Raw genomic sequence first — 25966 nt, forward strand, 5'->3', positions numbered from 1 at the left:
CTTCAGCAAATTAGACCTGCTTTAATCTCATTGTTAGCAGAAACCTACTTCTCACCAGCTCGATGTACATATATAGTGAGAAAAGAACCCCTGGAGTTGAATTCCTCACTTGTTATATTTAGGAGGTACTATCCCAAAGGTGACTGGATCATTGCCAAAATGCCCATAGCATAGCTGAACTTTTTGAATTTTTCTATAAGAAAAGGAGCCTCTGTAGGATTCTGATGATCCTGTTAACTCATTATACTTCTCTGGTCCTAAACAAATTTTCCCCTGGAGAGCAAATGCAGTTTTCATCCTATCAGAATTTAAACACCAATCATATGTGTAATTATTGTAAGGAGGCAAATTTCAGTTCTAAATAGAATTTAATCAATTTCTATTATTAAAACTAAAATTATTCTAGACCCCCCCAATACTAAACCTTGGAATGATTTTTAAATTCTTCTTTTTATCTCCCAAGTCCAGTCAGTCATTATATTCAGCTGCCACTTCACTCTTTTCAACTATTTGCTCAAAAAACTTTCCTCTTGCCTTGTAATTAAGGCCAAATTCTTTCACTTGGCATTCAAGGCACAATCCAGTTTTCACTCATCTCTTTAGCCTTGTTTCCCATGATTCCCCTATACAAATTATGGTACCAGAACATGAATATTCCCACTCCTATGCCTAGTTCATTCCATTCCCCCAGCCTGAACACCCCACTCTTGTTACCTTGAGTCCTAATTTTCCTGTTATGCTAGCTCAAGCCCCACTTTCTCTGTGGAAAATTTCCCAGTCACTTCACTACACAGTGACTTCTCTCTGCTTTCTCTCTTTCTTCTTTGTCACATAGAACGTGCACATAACTCTCCTTAGCACAATGATCCTGTCACCTAGTAAGTGTTCAGTCGAGTGGGCAAAAACACGGGTTCTGGAGCCAGACTGCCTGAGTTCGTACGCCAGCTTTGCTGCTTGCTTGCTGTGTGCCCTTTGACAACTTACTTCACCTCTCTGAGCCTCAGTTTCCTCATATATGAAATAGGGGTAATAATTGTACCTCCTTTTATGCAGATATTCCATCTTCTTTACCTAATGTTTGCTTTTTGAAGGTAGGTATTGGCTACTTATGCCACTCATCCCAATCACCAAAAACTGAGCCAAGAGAGTTCTGATTCTGGTACAAAGATATATTATGGAGGAATACACGCCTGAGGAAAGCACCATCTTGCAAATATAAGTTGTGGGCTAGTGCAGATGGAACAAATCCAGAAGGAGAAGAAACAATGCTTGGTCCTGGAATAGAGGTGAGAAATTGAGGAGCAGGGGAGAAGGGGATGTCAGCCATACGCCTGAAGGAAAAGGCTTTTCAGAGTCTCATAGAGAAGTGAAAGGATTTTGGCTAGTAAATTCGAGGCCCCGTTTATTTATTTTGGAAAGGGAATGCCTTCAGTCACCTGGAGGAGTGCTCTTATTCTAGAGGGCTAGAGAAACTAGCTCAGGGCTTAGGAAGTAGGACTGACTGGCTGCTCATGATTGGTTTGAGGCTTAAGGGAACAAAGGAGGGGAGACTACAGTTTTCCTTTGGGAGTACCCAGCCCTGCTCACTGGTCTTAAAAAGGAAACAAAATTTCCATCTGGTAATGCAGACTGTGAATTTGATGGATGAGTTCCTTGGGTCAAATTACTTAAGGTGCTTTGGTGTGCCAGAAAACTGGTGTTAGTGGTGCTAGTGGGGTGTGTGTGTGTGTGTGTGTGTGTGTGTGTGTGTGCGCATGTGTGTGTGTGTGTAAGTAACTGGATTTATAGAAGGAGGTTGCATATGACAGGTTGTGTGTATGTGGGGTGGGGGGCATTCAGTCTGGGAAATGGTACAAGCTGGGAGGAACACAGGCCATGGGGATCCATGCTGGGATTGGGGGTGATACAGGCTGTGGAATGATTCAAACTGGGGAGATACATCCTGGAGAGATTCAGCCTAGGAGAGATAGACTGAGGGGATACAAACTGAGAGATACAGGCGGGGTAGGGTTGTGTTAGTTTTCTATTGCTGTGTAACAAATCATCACAAATTTAGTGGCGTAAAATAACACTCACTGATTAGTTCACAGTTCTGTGGGTCAGAAGCCCAAGCATGGTGTTGCTGAGTTCTCCACTTAGAATATCACAAGGCTAAAATTAAGGTGTCAGCTGGGCTGTGTTTCTTTCTGGAGCTCAGGGTCCTCTTTAAAGCTCACATGGTTGTTGGAAGAATTCGATTCCTTGTGTTTGTAGAAATGAGAGCACATTTTCTTGCAGGCTGTTGGTAGAGGCCACTCTCAGCAACTAGTGGTCACCCATAGTTCCCTGTCGTGTGGCCCCTTCCATATGCCCTCTCATGCCTCTCATGCTTCACATCTCTGACCTCTCTGTCTCTAATTTCTAGATCCAGATTTAAAGGGCTCATGTAATTAGATCAGGCCCACCCACATAATCTCTCTATTCTGAAGTCAATTGATTTGGGACCTTAATTACATTTGCAAAATCCCTTCACAGCACCTAGATGAGATTTTAACTGAATAACTGGGAGATGACATGTGCATATCAGGGGCCAGTAATCTTGGAGTCTGTCTGAGAATTATTCCTATTAGAATTCCTGGAGGATACAGGCTAGAAGGATCTAAGCTAGAAGATATAGTTTGGTGAGGAGAAATGCAAGTTAGGGTGCGTTCAGGCAGGTGGGACAGAAAGTGGGAGGGATCCAGGTTGAGATGACTGCTAGTTTTGGAGTAATATGGGTTGGTGGGAGAATATGTTGAGGGTATTATGTTGAGGTTGGGGAGAATATGTTGAGGGTAAAATGTTGAGGTTGGGGAGAATATGTTGAGGGTAATATGTTGACGTTGGGGAGAATATGGGCTGGGAGGATAAAAGCTGAGAGGGATACAGGTTGGGGAGTAGTACAAACTGAGGGGAATATAGGCAGGGGCATGATACAAACTAAAGGAAGATGCAAGCTGGAAAGTGATAGAAGCTGGAATGAGATGCAGGAGGCAGGCTTAGCACAGCACTAGTGTAGAGACTGGGTGCCTAAAATGTAACTATTCTGAACCTGAGTGCTATGATAGAGGTATGCTCAGTTGTGATGGGGGCCTGAAGAAGAGCATTTAGTCCAGCTTAGGTAATCAGGGACAGTTTCCTGGAGGTGATACTCAAGGTGAGTCCTGAAGATGAGTAAGCATCCTTAGCCTGCTAAAGAAGAAAGATGAGACAAGTGTTCAAGTCCGATGAAAGAACATGAGCCCAGGCGCAGAGGTGTCAAAGTAGATTATGGTGCTTAGCTGTAAAGATAAATCAGTGATTAAGCCATTAAACATTTCCCTCCTTTGAAACAGGGTAATGCCACTGAAGACAGCATAGGAAAAGAAGTGCCCTGGACTATAAATCCAGAGGTGTGGGTTTTTGCGTGGCCTTTTCCCTGGGACTGGGCAGTCTCTTGCAATTTCAGTGTCTCTGACAAATAAGGAAATGAAGCAGAAATATACTTCCATAACTATAAAGTGTTTTGAGATTCTTAAATAAGATAAATATTTTGAATGTCTATAATAGGCCAGACACTATACAGTTCCAATCTATTTTCAGGTATGTGAGCGATAGAATTGGTACTAATTAAATGATTTTTCATAAAATGCTAAATCATTTAAATAATAGCATAATCTTAGCAAATTTTAAAATGTTTTCTGCCTATTTAAGAATCTTTCTGTTTAGGAAAAAAATAGTGTTAATGGGTGGACATAGTCCAAATTATTTAAATTCAAGAGCCTTATTAATTGAAGTTTTTGGTGAAATTACAAGAATTTCAGAATTATGCCAAAACTAAAATCTATCCCCAGACTATTCTTTCTATTATAACTTCAAATTAATAGGCTCACTCCTGCTCTCAGAAGTTCCTCCAGGGGAAAAAATTCATTAGCATCAATTCAGGAAATACCTGCTTTTATACCTGAAAATAAATAATACCTCATTAACTGAGTTTGTACTCTGTCTCAAATAATAGTATTTATTGAACTTGTAATAGATGTTAAGGATACTGTGCTAAGTACTTTCCACATTATCTTATCTAATCCTTTCAACAATCCTAGGATATCGGAACTATTGTTATCCTATTTTGAAGCTAACTGCATACTCCTGCTTCCTAAGCAGTACTTCTACATAAATTCTATCATACTCGTTTGCTCCCTTATCCTAGAAGGCCAACTTATGTTATGGATAGGCATGTAGTTTGTCTTCTAGGCAACCTATTCAGCAAGCTCTACTTCCTTCTACAAGGCACAGGCTCAAAGACATAGCCAGAATCTATCATTAAGGAGATGGACTTGTAAAAAAGGTGCCACCTGAGAACTCTGGTCTGAAAATTGGCTTTTGGGGGGAGAAGATCTTTCTAAATATGTCACTGTTCTGCTTCAACCATGGAGGCTATTAAAAATACTTGGATGCTGTGAACACTATACTAACCAATCAGAAGAGACTCCAGTCTGTTCCAGGTATTACCCACCTCTCCTTTACTTGGGGATGGTGGGGAGGTGGTGGAGGAGTTGAGGCTGGGAAGGGGAGGGCATTGGGAGGAATTGGGTACCAGCTTGGGGAAATGGCTTTTCACCAACCAATATGGAGGTGCTTCATTATTTTAACAACCAGTGTAAGTGTACCCATGTGTACAAAGTAAAACTCTATCCTCCAAACCCCACTGAGCTTTCCAGAAGAAAGTGTGCCTCTCAGGCATATTACCCTCAGTCCCAAACTGCACCTCCTCAAAATTTCTACTACGTGTTTGGCTTCTAAAGAAGGCTAGAAGAGGGAAAGGATAAATCTAAGAGTCTCCTCTCTATCTCTTAACTCAAGTACCTTATTCCTTATTTTCCTAGTTGGAAGTCTACCCCCTGGGCCTGGAGGCAGGAATGTAGAAGGAGGAAGAGGATTGAGGTAACCATCTTTGCCTTTGTTTCTTTCTCTGTGGTGGGGAAAACGTTTATATCTTTTGATATTTTTATTTCTTCCTTATTTTATCATCTGCTTAAGATGCCCTCATGTCTGCCACATTTCATCCTCCCAGGTTGAGGGAGAGGGAAGGGGAGAAGAGATGAAGTCAGTTGCTTATTTTTGTGCCTTAGGCAAAAGAATGGGCATGTAAAACTGTTCATGAATGAGTAATGCATTGCACCACGTGGGATTTGGTTATAGTCCTCAAGGCTGTGTCAAACACAGTAGCATACTGGAATTCAAGACTCTAAAATCAAGAAGGATCGAGCCAAAGTGCTCAGGCTTTCGTCTTTGAAACAAGGAGCGGTGTACACTCTGGAGAAGACATGGAGTTTCAAAAGCAGCACTAGAGAATCTAGGAAGCAAGTAGAAGTGTGAGAAAAGAAAATCAGAGAAATAGAATTTACAGAAAAAATGGAGTCTAACCAGGAAAAAATAGCTTTGATTTTTTGATGAACCAAGCAGAATATGATCTGAGTGAAAAGTGCTCATCCACGTAAGATGACTGCTGAGAATCATGTCCTAAAATGAACGTTAGCGGGCAATGGTAAGTGCCTTAAAATGCCTTTTAGAAAGAGAGAACTGGAAGGGAAACAAAACATGTCACTATGCCTGAAAACCACTTAGAGAAAGCTCCTAAAAGCAAAAAGAGAAGAGAAAAGAAAAAATATCACGTGACCATTCTATTTATCTTTACTGGGAATCTTCTGGAGACAAATTTATTTCTTCCTTTTGTGGTGATGCTTCATACTTTAGACTGTCCAAAAGTAAATAATTTTCTCTGTATGAGACATATTTTCAATCATTCTGATTCAGAATAAAAATTTTTTTTCCCTTTGGCTATTTTTGTAAACAAGTTATGGAGGAATTGCCTTGAACTGATTCTGCGAAATGCATCTTTTATGTCTACTTTATACTGTAGGTTTTGACAAAAATAAATATAACAAAGCATGTTGCTGTGGCTATTTTAAAGGATTTTGGCCTGGATGGAATATAGAGTTCCAAATTCAGCTTGAAGCAATTGTTTTTTTTCTTTTTAAAAATCTTAGACTCAGTGTATTTCTTGTTTATGTATAACTCTTCATTAAATGAATGTGAACTTGACCAATTAAAAAGATTGCAGACATGTGGTTAGAAGGAGACTTGAAATATCAATTGGCCCAGTTCTCTGGTTTCAGACAGGGCATATATATGCATGGATTAACTCCTTCTCATAAAAATAATTAAATGCTGAGTCTCAGAGCAACTTATATTGGCATATCTTTTCTTAATTTGTGTGAGATTAACCTATTTCATTCTGAAGCTGGTCCAGCTTCCTTCACATGTTAATAGGATTCAGTTTGTGCTTCATAGTTGTAAAATGATGAGCATTACTGTGTTTATTTTGGTAATAAGCTTATGGCCACGATTAAATAGTCAACAAATACTTTTTGAACAGCTGCTATGTTAAGGCACTGCCGTAGGTGTTGTAGGAGTTGTGAGACTATAAAAAAACAGTCTTAATTCAGAGAACTTACAATTTCTGTGGGAAGGTGGTTACATAACACATGCACTGACTATATTAAGACATGGACTTTACACATAGGCTTTATTAGATAGTCCCTCTCTGTAGTAGTATCATGAAAAAAGATGATGAAAATCAGTATCACTTTTAGACCATTGAAGAAACATGAGAAAATTTTATATTATGCATTATTGGTAATGTATATGTGTGTCTGACCGTTTCCTCCTCACTACCTTTAAGTTCTGTGAGAAAAGTTGAGTTTGATTATATATCTTCATGTATACCACAGACTTTACACAAGTCAAAAACAAACACTTGTTGCTTAATTAACCATGGAGCTAAACTCGATGCCAAAATAAATGCATAGCCCACATTAAATGATACACTGTTCATTGCTTAATGACTCTGAAACACAAACTCAAATCTGCAGCCATCTAAGACAGTTTGGCCAGAAGAATTAGTCAAAATGTATAGGGACAGAGAATTTAGCATGAGGTTAGTGTTACACTGAAGGAAAGTCTTTTTTTTTTTTTTTTTGCACTGATGTCTATGCCACATTTAAACCTTGGCAAGCCACTGTTCAAATTGTTGGTCTTATTCCAGTTATGAGCTCCAAGTATATCTTCATTGTAATGGTATTAATACTCCATTGATAATATCCTATTCTCTGCTTTTGCTGTTAATGTGCTGCAGAATATACACTTGTGTATCCTAAATGTGATGTTAATACATAAATCATATTTTTAACAAGTACAACAAGCAACGTTTGTTGGAAAGCAGATAATAATGAATAATGCAGTTAGCCACAGTTAACACATTGGGTAGTTTTCCCACATTTACAACTATCCTCATAATTTCTCTGTTCAGTGAGTTAGTGGTGTTTCATCAGAAACCCCAACCCAGCCAGAATGAAATTCATCGTTTTTTAGAAACCTAGAACAAAAGAGAATATACTACCTTTTTCACTAATCTACTCCAGTCTCTAAGAACTTTCTCTTACAAGAATGCTTCCTTGGGCTTGAGCTTTGCCATTCCTTGATAAAGTCATTCTTTTTAATTCTATCCTTAGTGGAGGCAGAGAAGAGTAAACAATTTTTCTTCGAAACATAGGCAATAAATATGCATACCATTATGTTAATAATAAATATCTCATGCCCATTATTTAAGATAAAGAACCTATTAAAGTCACCGACTTATTTACCACAAGGCATATAAAAAGGGAGACAAAGGCAGAGATAAGACTCTTTTGTCTGACATAGTAATAGGCAATTCATACCTTTCCTAGAATTATAGTTGCCATTTTGAATATAATTATTCATGATGACCAATTCATTTAGGATTAAAGAGTATATTCTACAGTAGATAGTAGGCCTTCGATGTTCAAATCTCTTAAAAAGAATTTTTACAGTTGCACAAGGACATTATTCATGGCTACAAAAAAATAGAGACAAGATTTCTTTCTTGTAAATGTTTTTATCCTTGGCTTTATCTAGAAAGTTTCTTTTTAAATGGCTGTATTGTTCAGAAATTTTGTTTCTGTACCTGCAATAGTAGCCTTTCCTTCTCGTATCTTGTTTTTCAAGGCAACAGACACAATTCTATTTGTTAGAACTGAATCAGAAAGTTCAGGGCCCAAACAAATCTAACAATTAATAAGGAAATAAAGAAAATAACAGATTTTTAAAAAGCAGGGAATGTGAAGCACATAGTATTCTGTTTCTATAATAATAATAGATTTCTTAGGGGGGAGCAGAGAAGCAAGAGGATTCTTCTGGGTGTTTGCATAATAAGAGTTAAATAATAAAGATAGATAAATATAATGGACTCACGTGTTAACAGTTAAAAACAACTTCAGTGTATAAAAATTTGTTATTCCAAAGCTTTCTTTAAAGAAAACCATTTTGTTATTGGGTTCATTCTACCTACTTATCTTCCCAATACACTACATACTAACGACTATTTAGTATTATTTACATCATCATCACCATAACCATCAAATATTTATTGAATACCCAGAGTGAGTAGCGTATACTTAGCAATATTATTTTACACTAGAGTCGACTCCTGGAAATTTCAAATTAAAAAATTAAAAGCAACCAGAAATCTCCAACAGCAAATGAGAATTTGGGAGCAGTTGGGCAGAAAACATTGGGGGATACTGAAAAGCATGAAGTGTTAGGAAGGCCAGAAAAGAAAGACAATTTTTTTTTGTAGTGAAGATTGTCCTATTTGCAGATGACCCTACTCTACCTAACAGCTCCTGTTCATTTCCTTCCATAATTGGACATCTTCTCTGGGTGCCTTGAGAGCCAATAATAATACAATCTGAGGAAGGAGTTTTAGAGGGTTCAAAAATAAAGGGAGGGAAAACTAGCGAAAGACAGGGACGGTTTTGAGGAGATCCCAGGTAAACTCAGTCCTTAAGTGGCACTTCCCTTAGTGACGTCAGCCCCACTCAAGGTCTTGTTCTCCTTTTACAAGACCAGAACCCTAATTTTTGTGGGCATCAGAAGCAGATCTGTTACAAACACATATAATCTAGCTCACATAGCTCATTTTGGCAATGTCTTATGGGCAATGTACATGGGAAATCAAGGTGTCAGATAGTTACTTGGTACTTGGGAATCAGAATAAAGGGAATTAGTTGATCTACTGTGAAGCATTTCTACCCAATTTAGTGATAGCCTTACCAAGGACACCAACTCTGCATTGCCAAGATTCTCTCTTCTGGGTGGTATTTGAATGGACATTGTCTGCTTCTGGGACTGGTTGTCCTGCTCTTTGTTATGTGTAACCAATGTCTGTCTGATACAAAGGTATTTTACCAACCAGGACAAAGTAATCACCTAATACTACAAAGGTAACCAGATACAATACAGGACACCTAGTTAAATTTGAATTTCGGTTAAACAATAAGTAATTTTTAGTATCAGTATGTCCCAAATATTTTTATTTACTAAATCTGGCAACCCCAAAACTGCCTTCCTAAGCTTCCTTGCTTGTAGTCTTGGGTGTTCCCAAACTCTTTAGATGCATACAGTATTTTGCTTTACCCATAAAAGGCTAATAATGTTCATTATGTGGATTTACTGATTTGACTTTTAGAGTACAAATTTCTCTGATTTACAATTTGTGTGTGTGTGTGTGTTGGGTGGAAGAGTGGATCTCGTTATTACTGATATGTACCAGCAGCAGCTGCTGAGATCAATTGCTTTAATCAAAGTTGTTTAAAGTAATATAAACCATTTCAGGAAGGCTAAAGGACTAGTATAAATGAATTCGAAGAAGAGCCCTTTACTTTTACTACGTAGCTGAAATAATTTATATTGGGAAAAAAAAGGAAATAGGAATCCTATTCTAGGAGAGGGGAATTGTGGAGAATGAAAAACTTTGTAAGGTAAGTGTGGGGAGTGGGGTTCTGTAGTGGGGACTTAAAGTGTCATGCATCTCTAAGGAGGAGAACACTATGATGTTAGAGAGGGAGCAGGGAGATGTCAAAGAAATTTTGTGTGTAGGACTGGCCCTGGACATGCCAGGACCTGGAACCCTTTCCTCTTGCTGTCTTCTCTTTGGTCCTCTGGTCTGACCTCAATGATTAGGTGGTGGTGGTTGTTTTCCGTGTCCATTTTTAAAATTAAATTTATTGGGATGACATTGGTTAATAAATCAGGTTTTTTTTTTTATTAGTACCATACTACATACATTGTTTTTATGAGGTATGCCCTGAGTTTCAAATAGCTCACTTACAAATAAGCTGTTGAAACACAACTTAGTTGGGCTCTGTGTGGCTTATCCACCTGATGGGTATTGAATCAGGCATAAGGCCATGTCACAGTATACTGAATGACATTGTATTACATTGAATACACATCAAAAACAGATCTTATAGATTCAATTCAATTCAATCACATTCAACAACTATTTGTTGACTACCTTTCTGGAAATACAAAGACAATATATTCTAAAAAGGGATGGAATAGGTAAGATAACGGTGCATAATTGTGTCTTGTGTTAGGTGTGGGGGTCAAAGTTGAAGACCTTGCTTTGACTGACTTCAAGTTGTTTACCAATAACTACAAAATGGGACTAAGACAACTATTATAAAGAAAGGAAGTACTAAGTACAAGAGATAGTGTATGTAGAAAATGCTTTGTAAATATAAAGCGTTGTGGGGTTGTTATAGAATGGGCCGTTAGAGTCCTGACAACCCTTTTTACCTACAATTAGGGGTAATAGAAAAAGGAAACTGAGTTCTTGAGAGATTCACGAACGGAGGTCATGAATTCTCGGTGGCCACATTAGCCTAAGACGTTGGCAAGTTACATAGCCCTCAACCTCAACTTTCTCCCCCAGACTAATGCAGATTACCAAAATACTTCTTTCAGAGTTATTGGGTAGATAAAACACGTAGTGGCAAAGCACCTAGCATTTTGCCTAGCCGGAGCAAGGGCCCAATAAACCGTACTTCTTACTAGCACTTACATTCAGCTTCTTCTCTGAGCGATTGAAAAGGGAACACTTGTGTAGGGCTACTTTACAGGGTCCTATTTAGGGGCACAGCTCATCATTAGTTTCTACAAGGAACATCTTGCAGCCTCCCACTTGCGCCCCTTGCTCTAACCAAGGACCAGAGAAATTCAGTCTTCCAGCGAAAACGGTGCCAGGTCTCCTGTACCTGCATTAGTAGCCTTTCCTTCTCGTATCTTGTTTTTCAAGGCAACAGACACAATTCTATTTGTTAGAACTGAATCAGAAAGTTCAGGGCCCAAACAAATCTAACAATTAATAAGGAAATAAAGAAAATAACAGATTTTTAAAAAGCAGGGAATGTGAAGCACATAGTATTCTGTTTCTATAATAATAATAGATTTCTTAGGGGGGAGCAGAGAAGCAAGAGGATTCTTCTGGGTGTTTGCATAATAAGAGTTAAATAATAAAGATAGATAAATATAATGGACTCACGTGTTAACAGTTAAAAACAACTTCAGTGTATAAAAATTTGTTATTCCAAAGCTTTCTTTAAAGAAAACCATTTTGTTATTGGGTTCATTCTACCTACTTATCTTCCCAATACACTACATACTAACGACTATTTAGTATTATTTACATCATCATCACCATAACCATCAAATATTTATTGAATACCCAGAGTGAGTAGCGTATACTTAGCAATATTATTTTACACTAAAGTCGATTCCTGGAAATTATCTGGCAACCCCAAAACTGCCTTCCTAAGCTTCCTTGCTTGTAGTCTTGGGTGTTCCCAAACTCTTTAGATGCATACAGTATTTTGCTTTACCCATAAAAGGCTAATAATGTTCATTATGTGGATTTACCGATTTGACTTTTAGAGTACAAATTTCTCTGATTTACAATTTGTGTGTGTGTGTGTGTTGGGTGGAAGAGTGGATCTCGTTATTACTGATATGTACCAGCAGCAGCTGCTGAGATCAATTGCTTTAATCAAAGTTGTTTAAAGTAATATAAACCATTTCAGGAAGGCTAAAGGACTAGTATAAATGAATTCGAAGAAGAGCCCTTTACTTTTACTACGTAGCTGAAATAATTTATATTGGGAAAAAAAAGGAAATAGGAATCCTATTCTAGGAGAGGGGAATTGTGGAGAATGAAAAACTTTGTAAGGTAAGTGTGGGGAGTGGGGTTCTGTAGTGGGGACTTAAAGTGTCATGCATCTCTAAGGAGGAGAACACTATGATGTTAGAGAGGGAGCAGGGAGATGTCAAAGAAATTTTGTGTGTAGGACTGGCCCTGGACATGCCAGGACCTGGAACCCTTTCCTCTTGCTGTCTTCTCTTTGGTCCTCTGGTCTGACCTCAATGATTAGGTGGTGGTGGTTGTTTTCCGTGTCCATTTTTAAAATTAAATTTATTGGGATGACATTGGTTAATAAATCAGGTTTTTTTTTTTATTAGTACCATACTACATACATTGTTTTTATGAGGTATGCCCTGAGTTTCAAATAGCTCACTTACAAATAAGCTGTTGAAACACAACTTAGTTGGGCTCTGTGTGGCTTATCCACCTGATGGGTATTGAATCAGGCATAAGGCCATGTCACAGTATACTGAATGACATTGTATTACATTGAATACACATCAAAAACAGATCTTATAGATTCAATTCAATTCAATCACATTCAACAACTATTTGTTGACTACCTTTCTGGAAATACAAAGACAATATATTCTAAAAAGGGATGGAATAGGTAAGATAACGGTGCATAATTGTGTCTTGTGTTAGGTGTGGGGGTCAAAGTTGAAGACCTTGCTTTGACTGACTTCAAGTTGTTTACCAATAACTACAAAATGGGACTAAGACAACTATTATAAAGAAAGGAAGTACTAAGTACAAGAGATAGTGTATGTAGAAAATGCTTTGTAAATATAAAGCGTTGTGGGGTTGTTATAGAATGGGCCGTTAGAGTCCTGACAACCCTTTTTACCTACAATTAGGGGTAATAGAAAAAGGAAACTGAGTTCTTGAGAGATTCACGAACGGAGGTCATGAATTCTCGGTGGCCACATTAGCCTAAGACGTTGGCAAGTTACATAGCCCTCAACCTCAACTTTCTCCCCCAGACTAATGCAGATTACCAAAATACTTCTTTCAGAGTTATTGGGTAGATAAAACACGTAGTGGCAAAGCACCTAGCATTTTGCCTAGCCGGAGCAAGGGCCCAATAAACCGTACTTCTTACTAGCACTTACATTCAGCTTCTTTGAGCGATTGAAAAGGGAACACTTGTGTAGGGCTACTTTACAGGGTCCTATTTAGGGGCACAGCTCATCATTAGTTTCCACAAGGAACATCTTGCAGCCTCCCACTTGCGCCCCTTGCTCTAACCAAGGACCAGAGAAATTCAGTCTTCCAGCGAAAACGGTGCCAGGTCTCTTCTCCGTAGGCGCTGGGGGAAAGCCGTGGCAGAAGCCCAGGTTGCGAAGAAGGACCGCAGGGCAGGGGGTCTCGGGGAGCCTCAGGCATCCGGCTCGCAGCAGGACCCGCCCCGGCGGCTCTGTCCCTAGCGCAGGGGCAGAGGCGGGGGAGTGGGCGCTGAGGGGCGTGGGGCGACCGCATCTGGTGTCAGTGCCAGTGGAGCCGGGGCGGGCACATCTTACCTCCGCCCAATCCCCAGCCTTAGCCGCGCCCTCATGAATAAGCAACAAAGCGAAGCGCCCTCCCCCTGGCATCCCAGACAGTGGAGCCGGCCGCCACCGCTGCAGGGGCTGCCGCGGGGATGCAGAGCGCGGGCGCCACCGCTCTCCGCGCACTGCTCGGCTGAAGGCGCACAGGTGAGGACCCGCCCGGCTCCTGCCACTCGGGCGGCCGCGGCTGCAAACCGGGCACTGGGGCAGAGACGAAGCCCGAGCCTCGGGCGGCGCGGGGTCGCCCCGGGAGCGATGCAGTCTGGGGAGCGCGGCACTCCGGGGCGCGCCAGACGTGCGCCCTGCGCCCTCGCCGGAACGCGGTGCCCGGCGCTGGGTGAGCAGGAGCAGCTCTTGGCGCGCTGGGCGCCGCGCGCAGGCCTCGGAGGACACGCCACACTCCTTGCTCCAGACCAGCCAGCCTCACGGCTCCGCACCAGCGAGCGGGCCTTTGTGCTGGCGGAGCTTGCAGGGCTGGCTGCTTTTGTGTGGGCTTTTCTTTCTTCCCTCTTACCCTCTCAACCTCACAGCGGTGATAGAGAAGTTCCCTAAGACTGTGATTTGCTCCTTGCAAAGCATCGATCACAATGTTCCCGACGCCAATCAATGCCCAGCAGCCGAGGAGCGAATGGGGGCTGCGGTGGCCACCGAAATGTGTTCTGTTACTTTTCAGAAAACAAACAGTTGAGTGTTTAGCGCAAAGATGTCACTGAATCTCCTTACTCAGACTCTGGCCAGTCCCCCAGGAGACAGCAGGAGGATGGCCCTTGGAAAGGTCACTTAGTTTGAAAGAGGGCCTGCTGGTTAGACGCAGAGGAGCTCAGGCTGTGCCTGAGACTTCAGAATGGTTGTTGAGAGGTGCTGTCTGGAGCTTCCCAGATGTCGCCTGTGCGTCCTGGTCACAGACAGAACCTGACCCGTGTAGATTCTGAACATGTAGAGCCCTGGCTGGCAAGGAAGCAGCCAACGTCTCTTAAGAGTTTGGAGTTCTCAAAGATGATAAATATGGTTTCCAGGGTGATCTCGGGGATCTGCTAGGATCTCGGCACTTCCTTTCAGAGCAGAGCTGATGTGGAGGAGAGGTGAGAGTCTGCTTTAAGGTGTGTCTGCCGTCTTTCTTTGGAAGTTTTAGTTTGAAACTTAAGGGGGAGAGAGAGTGGTTCATATAACCATCTATAGAGCTCTGTAGGATTTCTTCTATAGAGAGCAAAATGTGTGGCCAGAATTTGCATGCCTTTCTCTCCTTTTTGTGTATTTCCCTGACCGCAAGTGATGCTGTTGGGCTCCAAGGAGTCTTGTTGAAGCCAAGCGCCCACAGATTCACAGACCGACTTGCTCACTTGTGGGCAGAACCCCACTGTAGCATCTATTGAAAGAAACTGAAAACAGGTGAGGTTTCATGGAATCGGAACATTGCTACTTACTTTTACATGGAGTAGAGATTTAAGTGTAATCTGATTTACTCTTATAAATAAGGTAGAGTTGTTATATTTGTCATAATAATGAACTAAGCACTTATACAGCAGACTTGATATTGATTGCATTTATTCACAAAATTCCCAAGACTCATCGTGTCTAATGTAGCTACAGCAACAGAGCTAATTAGGGAGATGTGGATTTGTCTTTGTTTTCATGAGAAGCTTCTTACTTTTATATTCTGGCAATTCCTGCTAGACTTTTCAATATCATAATTTGGCATTACAGAAATGATTTGATGCTAAATATTAAAGGAGGAAGATGGGCTTACCTGTTATGAAAAATTTACTCTTTTTAACTAGAAATGTACTTCATTATTTAGCAGATGTTTGCCTGAAAAGTTGTGTATGGAATTGCATTTTCGTTCATTGAATTTTGTTTATTCTCACAACAAGAAGCTGGCTGTTTCAAGGGAACTTGGGTTTAATCTCTGTAAAATGAAAACTTATTCCCTAATTAAGATGTGTTGTCAATCTTGTTTTTTCGTATTGTGTTTACTTGGTGATTATAAGAAAAGTGTCTGAATCACGTTTCAGCTTGAAGTGTTAGATATTATTATGTTTGTTCCTTGAAATGTCTACCTGGGAATTACCTTCTTCTTAAATGTCAGCTAGAACTTAGAGATCTTGTCAAGCAAATAAGGTTTGTGGACCACAAAGAAAAGGAATGAAGTGTCAAATTGGGTCATTGAAAAGAACTGTGTGATGGATGGACAAGAGCTTGTTGACCAAGATTGATTAGGACAGGATTCTGCGAACATCAGATGATTCCCAGGTCACTGTGTCTACGTGAGAAGCTGAAAGGGGAGGCTCCATGGAAATAGCTAGGGGAAAAAAGGATAGTATGGATACTTCAAATTGCTCACATTTCTGTAGTTTGAGGAGAATGCATATCAGTATCACACTAATATGTCTTAAACTGTATGCTACCTAAAACTTTTTCTTCAAGCCATTTTCATGTCTATGATCATTTTTTTTGGGGGGGGGGAGTCTCTCTTCCACCCTTTGAAGAAAGCAGAATGAGCATTATTATCTCCATTTTGCAATAAAGAAAATGAGTCTCAGCAATTTTTTTTTTGCCTAAGATAAAGCTGGAACTTGAAGCCAGTTTTTAAATCTTCAAGTCTAGCTTCTTTTACCAGGGATAGGATGATGTGATAGGGGTGATAAGCACAGACATCTTCATTTGTCTACATTACTAAATTGTAGAGAATGAAGCTTGTGGGCTCAATATGTGGAACTTAGCTGTGGTCTGCAAGATTGGTAAAGCGCTGTGCTGGTAGCTGCCGTAGTAACCATCTTGACCCAGACTACTTTCCCTCTTCCCTGTCAGCACTGATGCTGTTTCCTCCTGGGTGAACCATTCTTTTCTTTGTGGTTACTCTAGTCTCCCTCCTTCCTCTGTGGTCAAAAATGCTTCTGAAAGGATCATCTGTCATTCCAGTTACTTAATTTACAGTGAAGGATGACTGGGGCCAGATGATCTTAAAGGCAATATATCAGGCCAGTGACAGTTGTCAATAGGACAATGAATCAGAAATGAGGTACCCTAATGCTGTGTGCTACAGTTGGATTAATAGGGTCAGAGTCTTGATAAACTCGTCTTTGGACAAGTGAAATAGTATTGGCAATGAGGGCCTTCAGTATTAAAACAAAAGAGATAAGACGATGACAAATTAATCATTAAGAATCAGAAAAAAACACAAAAAGGAAAGATTATAAAGACAAATGAAGAAGAGAAAGAGTCTCCTTTTCCCTTTATCAATCACTGAATCACTGATTGGATTTTAAAAGATGAGATGGTAATTGGGAAGCAAGTCGACCTGAGGCTCTGAGACTTGTCACTTGTTACTATTGATCTATTCTTTAAAAAGAAAACAAATGCTGAAAAACTAAAATATAGCGTAAATGAGAATACATAAATTATTACTATTATTAAAATGACACATTTAATAGGAAGCCCAAATTGGCTAGGCAATGAAGAAAACATACAATTAGACAGTGGATAGACCATGAAATGTACTGAAAATCTTATAATCTAAAATGGAGACTCTACACATTCTTTTTCATATTCTTAAATGGTTATTTGTACTTCCTTCATGCTAGCAAATATTTACTGAACACCTCCTCTATGTGCCTACCATTATTAGCAATTATATGGCAAACAGAGGAAGCTAAAAGATCAGTGTTTGTGTGCAAAGAACATAATCTTATTTGAGGTGACCAGACCTACAGATATGATGATTTGTGCTGGAGAAGCTGGGAGAGGGGTGGGAAGAGAATGGGTGAGTCAATTTTGTGACAGAAGTTAGTAAACAGGATGTGACCTGGGGGCCAAGGTTTGGATACCTGTGGTAGGAAAGAAGGAGGGAGCTCAGACTAGTGTGGTGTCATCAGCAAAACTTACAAACCTGAAATGAGTATGGTGCAGAAGAGGGCAATATACCCAGCTGGTGATGGTGTCTGTACTGGGTACTAGTGCTATAGGGTTGCATTGCAGATATGGAGTTTGGCAATCCTAGGTTTGGGGACATTAAATTATGTGTTTTGAGAAGGCAGAGAGTTGTAGTGGCGAAAACGGGGAACTTGAAGTCTGACAGAATGCACAAGTTCAAAAACAGACACGATTACATAGGCAAATTAATTATAAGCCCGTAGTTTTCTCATCTAAAAAAAATGTGGATAATGGTAGTACCTATCTTACTAGATTGTTATTAGGATTAAATAAGATAATTTCTATAAGACATTTACAACATTTGGCACATAGGATCCCCTAAATGGTAGCCATCTTTATTTTAGTATATATGCTGCCAAGTCAGTGGCCATTTTTTATTGAGTATTGTCATTTTTATTCTTAAGAATAAACCATCTGGTTTGTATAAAATGGATTAGAGAGAAGAGAGTCTGAAAAAGAACATCAATTTAGAGGCAATTAAAATAACAATCCAGTGATGTGACAAGAAGGGACAATTCTAAGAGATGTCATGAGGAAAGGATCCACAGAAGTTGTGAATCCAGAATGTGAAGAAGAGAAGAGGTCAAGATGACACCAAAAGTACAAATGAAGAAGATGGTATGTTTCAGGTGGCATCCAAGTAACTTACAGTAGACAATGAAAATCTAAGGTTAGGCAGGTTTCTTTCCAAAAACCTCACACCAGCTATTTATGTATGGTATTTGTATTTATATCGAGAAAAGGAAACTATCAGGCAGATGGTCATTACTTTTTTGGCATACTTTACAGCCCTCCTGTGTCTTGAGCAATTCTTAGGGCAATGCTCATATTTCTTATATATTATACCTGGAACTCAATTTACTTTGAAAAATGTAGCTTTGTTGCTGCTATGTTTTTAACATGCTGGTTCCCTTTTCTGTCTCCTTTTGGGTAACGCACTAAACAATAGCAGTATACATTTTAGTTGGAAAAACAGTGACCAAGTGTTTAAAAAAATCTGATTGTTAAGTCTAACAAGACAGCTAAGGCTGTATCTTTTATGTTGTCATTCATTTGTCTTTGAAACTTGAATATGCTTAGACTTGACAAAGAAAAAGAATCTGGACTGTGTCTTTTTCAGATTGTCAAGATAATGCTTGACAGGACAGTTTATCTGCCCACTGGGGGCAGAAATGCAGTAAATTGTTCAGAGGACTGCTGAGCCATTAGGATATCTTGATAGCGACTGAGAGACAAAGTGCTACTGACTTGCTCTGAGAGAGATGCTTTTTAAGCTATTAGAAGCTAATATCCACTATCAGTTAGCAATTTCGTTAGAATTTATTTATCTGAATTATTTGCCCTGATGAATATAGTGAAGGAGAAGCAGCATTCAAACTCACAGTGTGAAGGAAAAGTTAGAGAGATGTTCTTTTGTTTGTTAAATATGCTCATGTTTGAGTTGATTTAAGATAATTGAGACACAGAATTCTAATAAGCAATGAAATCTCTTCCTCTCCCTTCCCCAGCAAAGGGGACTATATGCATTCATTTGTTTGTTCAGCCAGTATTTACTGAGCATTTCCTCTGTGCCAGGCACTTGCCAGGGAGGGGATATAATGTTGAGGGGGAAAAAAAAAAGGTCTTCAAAATATGATTGCAGATGGTTATTTAGGTTTAGAAATATTGTGATTGAATTGACAATGGTCAGTCTTTTCTTATTTATTCTTATTTTATTTATTATTTATGTCATGCAACTCCCGGTGGGGGTCACCAAGCTCATGCCTACGTGAACTTGTACTGTGCTTTGAAAGATGGAAAAAGACCTGGAACTTGAAGGTCATCTACCAATTTCTCTGAATTGCAGACATGTTCCCTGCTGCCATTTCTATAGGCTGTCTTTTCTGCTTCTTTAAAGTTCAGACATCGTTTTGAATAGCGGGGAGGAGGAGCATATGGCTGGAGCACACAGACGTAGAATAGGCTAGCAGTTCACCCTCACTTTTTTGTTGTAATTAGATTTAGAAAGCAGGTGGCCAACACTTAATTACAGAAGGAAAGTCTTTTAGAGCAATGGCAGAATTCCCTTCACACAAACATTCTAAAGCTCAAGATCTAGATGAAAATAAAACCTTGAAGGAAGATTATGTTTTCGATACGCAATTGAGGTTATATTAAATCTTTATCATTTGCACCCCTCCATCTGATTTGATCATAAAATTATATTCTCTGTCCACATGACTCCAGAACATATTAAATAAAATATTAATTCATTCAGTTAGTCATTCCTTCAATTATTTGGGTGCCTTGACTGCTTGATGACAAAACTGTGAGAATATGAAAATATTTGTATTTTTATTTAATATCTTGTAGATAAAATGTGAAAATGGAATAATGGAGGTAGAAGGATTTCAAAGATTATTTTAATTCTTCCTTTTGTCAAAGGAGAAACTGAGGCCATTTGCCCAGTATGTCATAGCAAGTTTTAACAGTAAAGCTAGGATTCAGGAATCATTTTTCTGTTGCCAGTCCATGTCTCTCTAAACTTTACTGCCACTCATGATGGCCTGTTTTTTTTTCAAGTTTTTATGAGAAGCATGGGATCTAGTAGACTAAGCCATTAGGCCACATCCTCCATTTTCTGGAATGGTTAGTAAAATTTCACTGAATGGAAAAAATATGTGTTCGGGAAAGGGCAGTTCTCTGAACAGCTTGGGAGTAACCAGAGTTCTATTGCTTTTACATATCTTCGACTACAATTTCATAGTTCAACTTGTCTACACAGAAATCTAAGGTGTAATGTCATCAACTCTGAGCACTCTTGCTTTACAGCTCTCGTATATTTTTGTTTTAAGGAAGGGAAATAGAGGTGGCAGGCCAAATACTGTTAACAAATCTGTTACCTGGCTATGAACTGGGGTGTTTTATGGCTCATCTAAAGTATAGTGGTAACTAGTGGCCAGAATGTTGACATGTCATTCCCTCTTTGTCAAATATCTTTCCCATATTCTCTCCATTTAGAACAATGCTAGCTACCTATATCTAATTTAATATTTAAATAAAATTGCTTCAAACTCTCATCCTACATATGGGGAAATTTAGCATCCTTCTCAGTATCTCTGAAGATTCTTGGAGTGAGGGACAGTGGCTTATGTTTCTTCTAGACACCTCTGGCTTCGATTTTCTTCTGCTGCTCAATTTATGATCCTTGATATGCTCTTCCTTTTCTGCTTATGACACCATGGCACCTCATGACATCAGCCCATTCCTATATTCTCCTAAAGTACTGTGGATTTAAGATTTCTGTGTAACAAATTACCTCCAAACTTGGTGGCAATAAATGTTTATTATTTCATCTCATTTCTGTGCATTAGGAATTTGGAATTAACTTAGCTGAGTAGTTCTGGCTCAAGTTCTCTCAAGAAGTTGCAGTCAAGATGTCAGCTGGGGCTGTAGTAATCTGAAGACTTGTCTCGGTCTGGAAGTTCAGCTTGCAAGGTGATTCATTTATGTTGTACTGATAGTTCAGCAAGATGCCTCAGCTCTGAATCCACGGATTTCTCTTTCCTCCTGTAGAAAAATTCAGCCTTCTTTTTCTCTTTAGACATGTAGGACTAAGGACTTGACCTTTTTCTCTGTCTCAAAAGGATCTATAAGACTAAATGGGATAACATGTGAAAGCTTTGAACACCTTAAGGGGAAAAGGCCTTACGAAAATGTAGAATTTTATATTTTATGTGTACACATCACTTGCTTAAGCAGATAGTTTACTGATTAGACGTGAAAGAAAGAAAAAGTTTAACTTTTATAAAGATAAGTTTTTTATTTTAGAATTTTCATTCCTAAGTTTAATTTTCTAGAAAACCTGCAGCATCTGAGAAATTTCTGATGATGAAAAAAGAAAGGGTCCTATTCAGCAAAATAGATAAAAAGAACTAAAACCCTTAAGTTTGGGGGAAAATTAGCAGTTTTTATATAGTTTTAGGGTTAATGAGAGTGTGAGTAGTTTTTTAAAGTAATACAGTGAATCTTAATTGTATAATTTATGTATATTCATTGAGAATTGCTAATTTAAAATGTGTTTGGGTTCTCTTAAAAAGTTTTTTTCTTTTAATGAATGCGTTTATTTATATTAACTCTTTTACCTTGTCTAATCCTTAAACTTTGAACATGAAGTTTTTGCCTATAATTTTAATAACTGTTGCAGAGAAAGAAATAATCTAAGCATTTTAAAGATAAAATTTAGCTGAAAATCATTAACATATTTTAAAACCTCTTGATTATAACTAGCATTCACTATTTTATGACATTTTATAAATTTTAAAAACATACTTAAAAAGTTCTTTGAATGTAATGTAAGATTTACTTTCTATATCCTTGACATGTTACTATTTCTGCAGTCATCTGGCTACATAATTAACAGAGGAATTTGGGGAGAATATTGCAAATGTGACTTCAAGGTAGTTTATTTCAAGTAGGTATTTAAGAAACAGTGAACTTGGTACTTGAACTATGTGTACCTTTTTCTAGAGAGCATCAAGTTAAATCAACTGCAGAATTCAGCAGGGAAAAATGAACTGGGTTATCCATGTCTCAAAGGTACAAAGAAATAGAACAGTTCTCTCTTACGTACCATCTCTGAGCATGAAATCAAGAAGATTATTTTACTTATGGTTTGATTTAAAGGGGCTTATTTACAAAATATATTTATATGACAGTTGGATATGCTTTATTTTTCTGTAGGACTCAATTACTGAAATTATCAGCGCTACCATCTTCTGTGCAAATTTCTCTTCCACTATGACAAGAACAATTGTATCGCACATTTGTCTGGCTTTCTGTGGCCTTCTGCTTCTCAACATTGTCACACAATGTCTGGCCTTCCCCCAAATGGAAAGACGGGAGATAGCTCATGTTCATGAAAAAAGAGGGCAATCTGAGAGAATAAACACAGACGACCCAGAAAATAACTCCATTACTTCAAAGTCCACTCCCCAACCAGTGGTCTCTGAAGATCCAATGAGAGGGTTAGTGGGACCATCAGCAACGTCATTAAATAAAGTATCCCCTATTAACAAAGAAACCCATTCTATGGGAGGTGAGCTCATGCAATTCAATAGCCCTGGTGTTGACATTGCTACTGAACCAGTGGTCTCAGCAGGGGAAGAAGGATTTGGTTCCAGCCAGCCAGAGAGAACGTCGCCTGAAGGCTGGCTTTCCAAGGCCATGGTAACTAACCCTATTACTGCAACTGCTCTGATTATTGATGAGAAGAAGGAGACCTTGAGTAGTACCAACACTCAGCCCATTGTAGAAGGGACCACAGAAGCAACACAAGTCTTTCTGAAGTATGTGGATAATCAAATGTTTACAACTGAAAGTCAGGAAGGAGTTAGTCTGGGACATTCAACCTCATCCTTTGTGAATGCTAAAAAAAAATTAACCACCAATCCAAGGGCTGAAAAATTTGAAGCAGGCACAGAACAAAGGACAACTTCTTGTGCTGGTACTGAGCCCACAGCAGGCACTGAGTCTGGAAGCCTCCTGTCTGATAGGGAGAAACCGTCATGGATGAGAGCTGATAATACCCAGGCTACTGTCACTAAGCACAGGCTTGCAAACTCTGAGTACACTCTAAGTGTTGAGCTGGAAACTGATAGCCTGCTGGGAGCCCCAGAAGTCACAGCGAGTGTCAGCACAGCTGTTGCAGCTTCTTCTGTTGTAAGTGATGAGTGGGATGACACCAAATTAGAGAGTGTAACAAAGCTTGGAGACAATACAGAAATTCAGGTGAGAATGGAAACATCTCAGACAACCCAAGTAACTGAAAATGGTGTAGAAGGTATGGAAGGGGGTGAACCTTTGACAGAGGCTGCACACAGGGCTCTGGGGCTGCCTAAAGGGGAAACACCCACGGGGACAGCCCTGCTAATACCACATGAGGATAGCAGATCATCTGCCTTCATCAAGCAAAGTTCCTTTACTCCCACAACGCTGATGGAAGATATGAAAGCCTCTGTTGAAAACCTGTTTCAAAATACTGCAGGCTTCTTGGAACCCACCAAGGAAAACAATGCTATGGTTTTTTTAGAGACTACTGTTTCCATCTCAGAATATGAGTCTGAGACATATCAACCACTGGGAAATACATTTAAAGGTAAAAGAAAGAAAAACAAAATTCGTTTAATTTGGAATGTTTTAATTTGGTTTTATCATTTTTTAAAAATTGAGATATAATTGACATATAACATTGTATTAGTTTCAGCTGTTATTTAATTTTTCAAAAGTGACAATTTAAAAATAAGTTGTCTAAGTTTTAACGAAAAGCAACAGTAAACAAATAAAAAATATTTTATATAAAAATTACACCCAAATATAATTCCTGCATATAGACCAGTGGTATTGAACTGGGAATAATCTGTTCCCTTCCCCACATCGTTTGGCAATGTTTGGAGACATTTTTGCTTGTCACAACATAGCAGTGCTGCTGGCTACTGGCATCCAGCTAGTAGAGGCCAAGGATGCTGCTAAACATCCGACAAGCCATGGGATAGCCCCCCGACAGCAAAGATTTCTCTGAGCCAAAATGTCAATAGTGCTAAGAAACCTTGATATAGACTAATATTTTTAAACATTTTATTATGAAAATGTATAAATACAAAAGAAAATGTGAATTAGCTATATTTTTAAGTGATATAATAAACATTGTAGGATACTTATTTACAAGATATTGTAAACAATACTCACGTCCCTGATATTTCTTACCAAAAAGCTTTTGGTAAATATTTATCTCATTATATTAACTGTGTGAGTTCTTTGACTTTATTTCCCCCCAAAGAAAGTCATCTGGAAATGGGAGGGGACCAATACAGATAAATCTTTTCCGCTGACTTGATTCTGCACGTTCTACTTCCTCTTGGCCTTTACATCTGTGAATGTTATGAGCTGACAAGCCTTACATTTGTTGCTGATGGATAATGTTTTTCTTTTATTATGCGTAGTTGGTCAGATAACAGCATAGGGAAGGAAAGATCGCGTAATGTGCATATATGCTCATTCCAAATTGTTTTGGCATATGTACAGCTTGTTACTTCAGCTAATTAGACTAATTAATGGAAAATATCAAATTAGTAAGGTCTGTCATAAACTGTTATTGGGATTGAATTAAAATGATAAAAGTTTGAATTTTTCACGTCTAATTCATTTTTTAAAGACTGAGAGATCTTGTAAAATGTAAGTTTTCCTAGAAGCTCCCAAAAAATGTTTTGTAGTTGATTTTTTAAATTCCGTGAAGAGAGTTGGGTTCACATGACCATGAAAATAATAGATATGACTGAACAAGAATTTTACTTCAATCCTCCATAACACTTTAAGATATTCCTAGAGTTATAAGTCATATAGTTCACGATTATTTATTGTACAATAGAATCCACGATTTTTATGTACTAGGCTTGCACTAGCTTCTATTTATACAGCCTGAAAAGTAAAATGAATTTAGTAATTGTCTGATTATTATTTTGATTATTGAATATGTTCCTTGATTAGTATAATTGCCTCACTTAATTACAGTCTTTTAAAAGGCAACTTCTTTTTTACTTCCGGAACATAGCATGATACAGCATAGTAGGTGCTCAATAAATACTTATTCAGTGGATGAGTAAATGAAGATAACTGGAATTATCCAATTTGACTGCCTGCATTGTCCAAATTAGTCAAACAGCTTCTAAATATTCTTCATAGAGAAAGGAACAGTCAAATAATTCCTCTCAATCTAATTTTTTTTTTAGAGTTAACTCCCAAAGAGTTAAAAAGAATGTGAAAAGTTGAGATTATTGACACCAGAATTTAGAGAATATCCAAAAAAGCTTTCTACCCTTTTTCTGGTGGTTATAAGTACTTTTCAGAAGTAAACAACTCAAATGCCAATCATTTTAGGGCCCAAAGACTACTTAAAGCATTATTCCCTTTGGGAAATACAATGACTACTTGGTTTAGGGGTACTATGAACCGATGAGTATCCTGAGATTATAGTCAGTCTTCTGATTTGTCTTGTTCTTGTTCTTGTTCAGCTGGTTCAGTTGAAGATTAGATTTGAAAAGTAATCTACAGTAATTACATTATTATTTTTTCTCTACGGGAAATAGAAAGAATGAGAGATGTGGAGCAATTTTGAATTTTTTTTTAAAATTTCCATTACTATTTCTAGTTCTCATTCTTCTTTCTCTAACAGCAGTCACTTCCTTATTCAAAGTACTATGCCATTTTGATATTTCTTGCTAGTTCATGAAACTATGACCGCTGACTATACCTTTATTTTTACATATTTGTTCTCAAAATATTCATTATGCTTTCAGAAATGAGCAACATGGAGAATGCATGCTGCTTAAAATAA

At 38.6% G+C, this 25966-nt stretch overlaps 1 protein-coding gene across 2 annotated transcripts in view; it reads left to right on the forward strand.

Annotated features, from left to right (window-relative positions):
• The first annotated feature begins 13709 nt into the window (after positions 1–13709).
• CUNH14orf37 (chromosome unknown C14orf37 homolog) overlaps positions 13710–25966 on the forward strand; it is a 98054-nt gene continuing 85797 nt past the window's right edge. Inside the window, exons 1-3 of one of the 2 annotated variants that reach the window (XM_023527217.1) lie at positions 13710–13812; positions 20949–21072; positions 22318–23731. In XM_023527217.1, coding sequence (XP_023382985.1) covers positions 22375–23731 — 1357 coding nt within the window. In that variant the 5' untranslated portion in view covers positions 13710–13812; positions 20949–21072; positions 22318–22374. The remainder of the gene's footprint in view (positions 13813–20948; positions 21073–22317; positions 23732–25966) is intronic. The other variant, XM_011385017.2, reaches the window with a different exon arrangement.

Source organism: Pteropus vampyrus, unplaced genomic scaffold, assembly GCF_000151845.1.
Source record: "Pteropus vampyrus isolate Shadow unplaced genomic scaffold, Pvam_2.0 Scaffold15, whole genome shotgun sequence".
Lineage (NCBI taxonomy): Eukaryota > Metazoa > Chordata > Mammalia > Chiroptera > Pteropodidae > Pteropus > Pteropus vampyrus.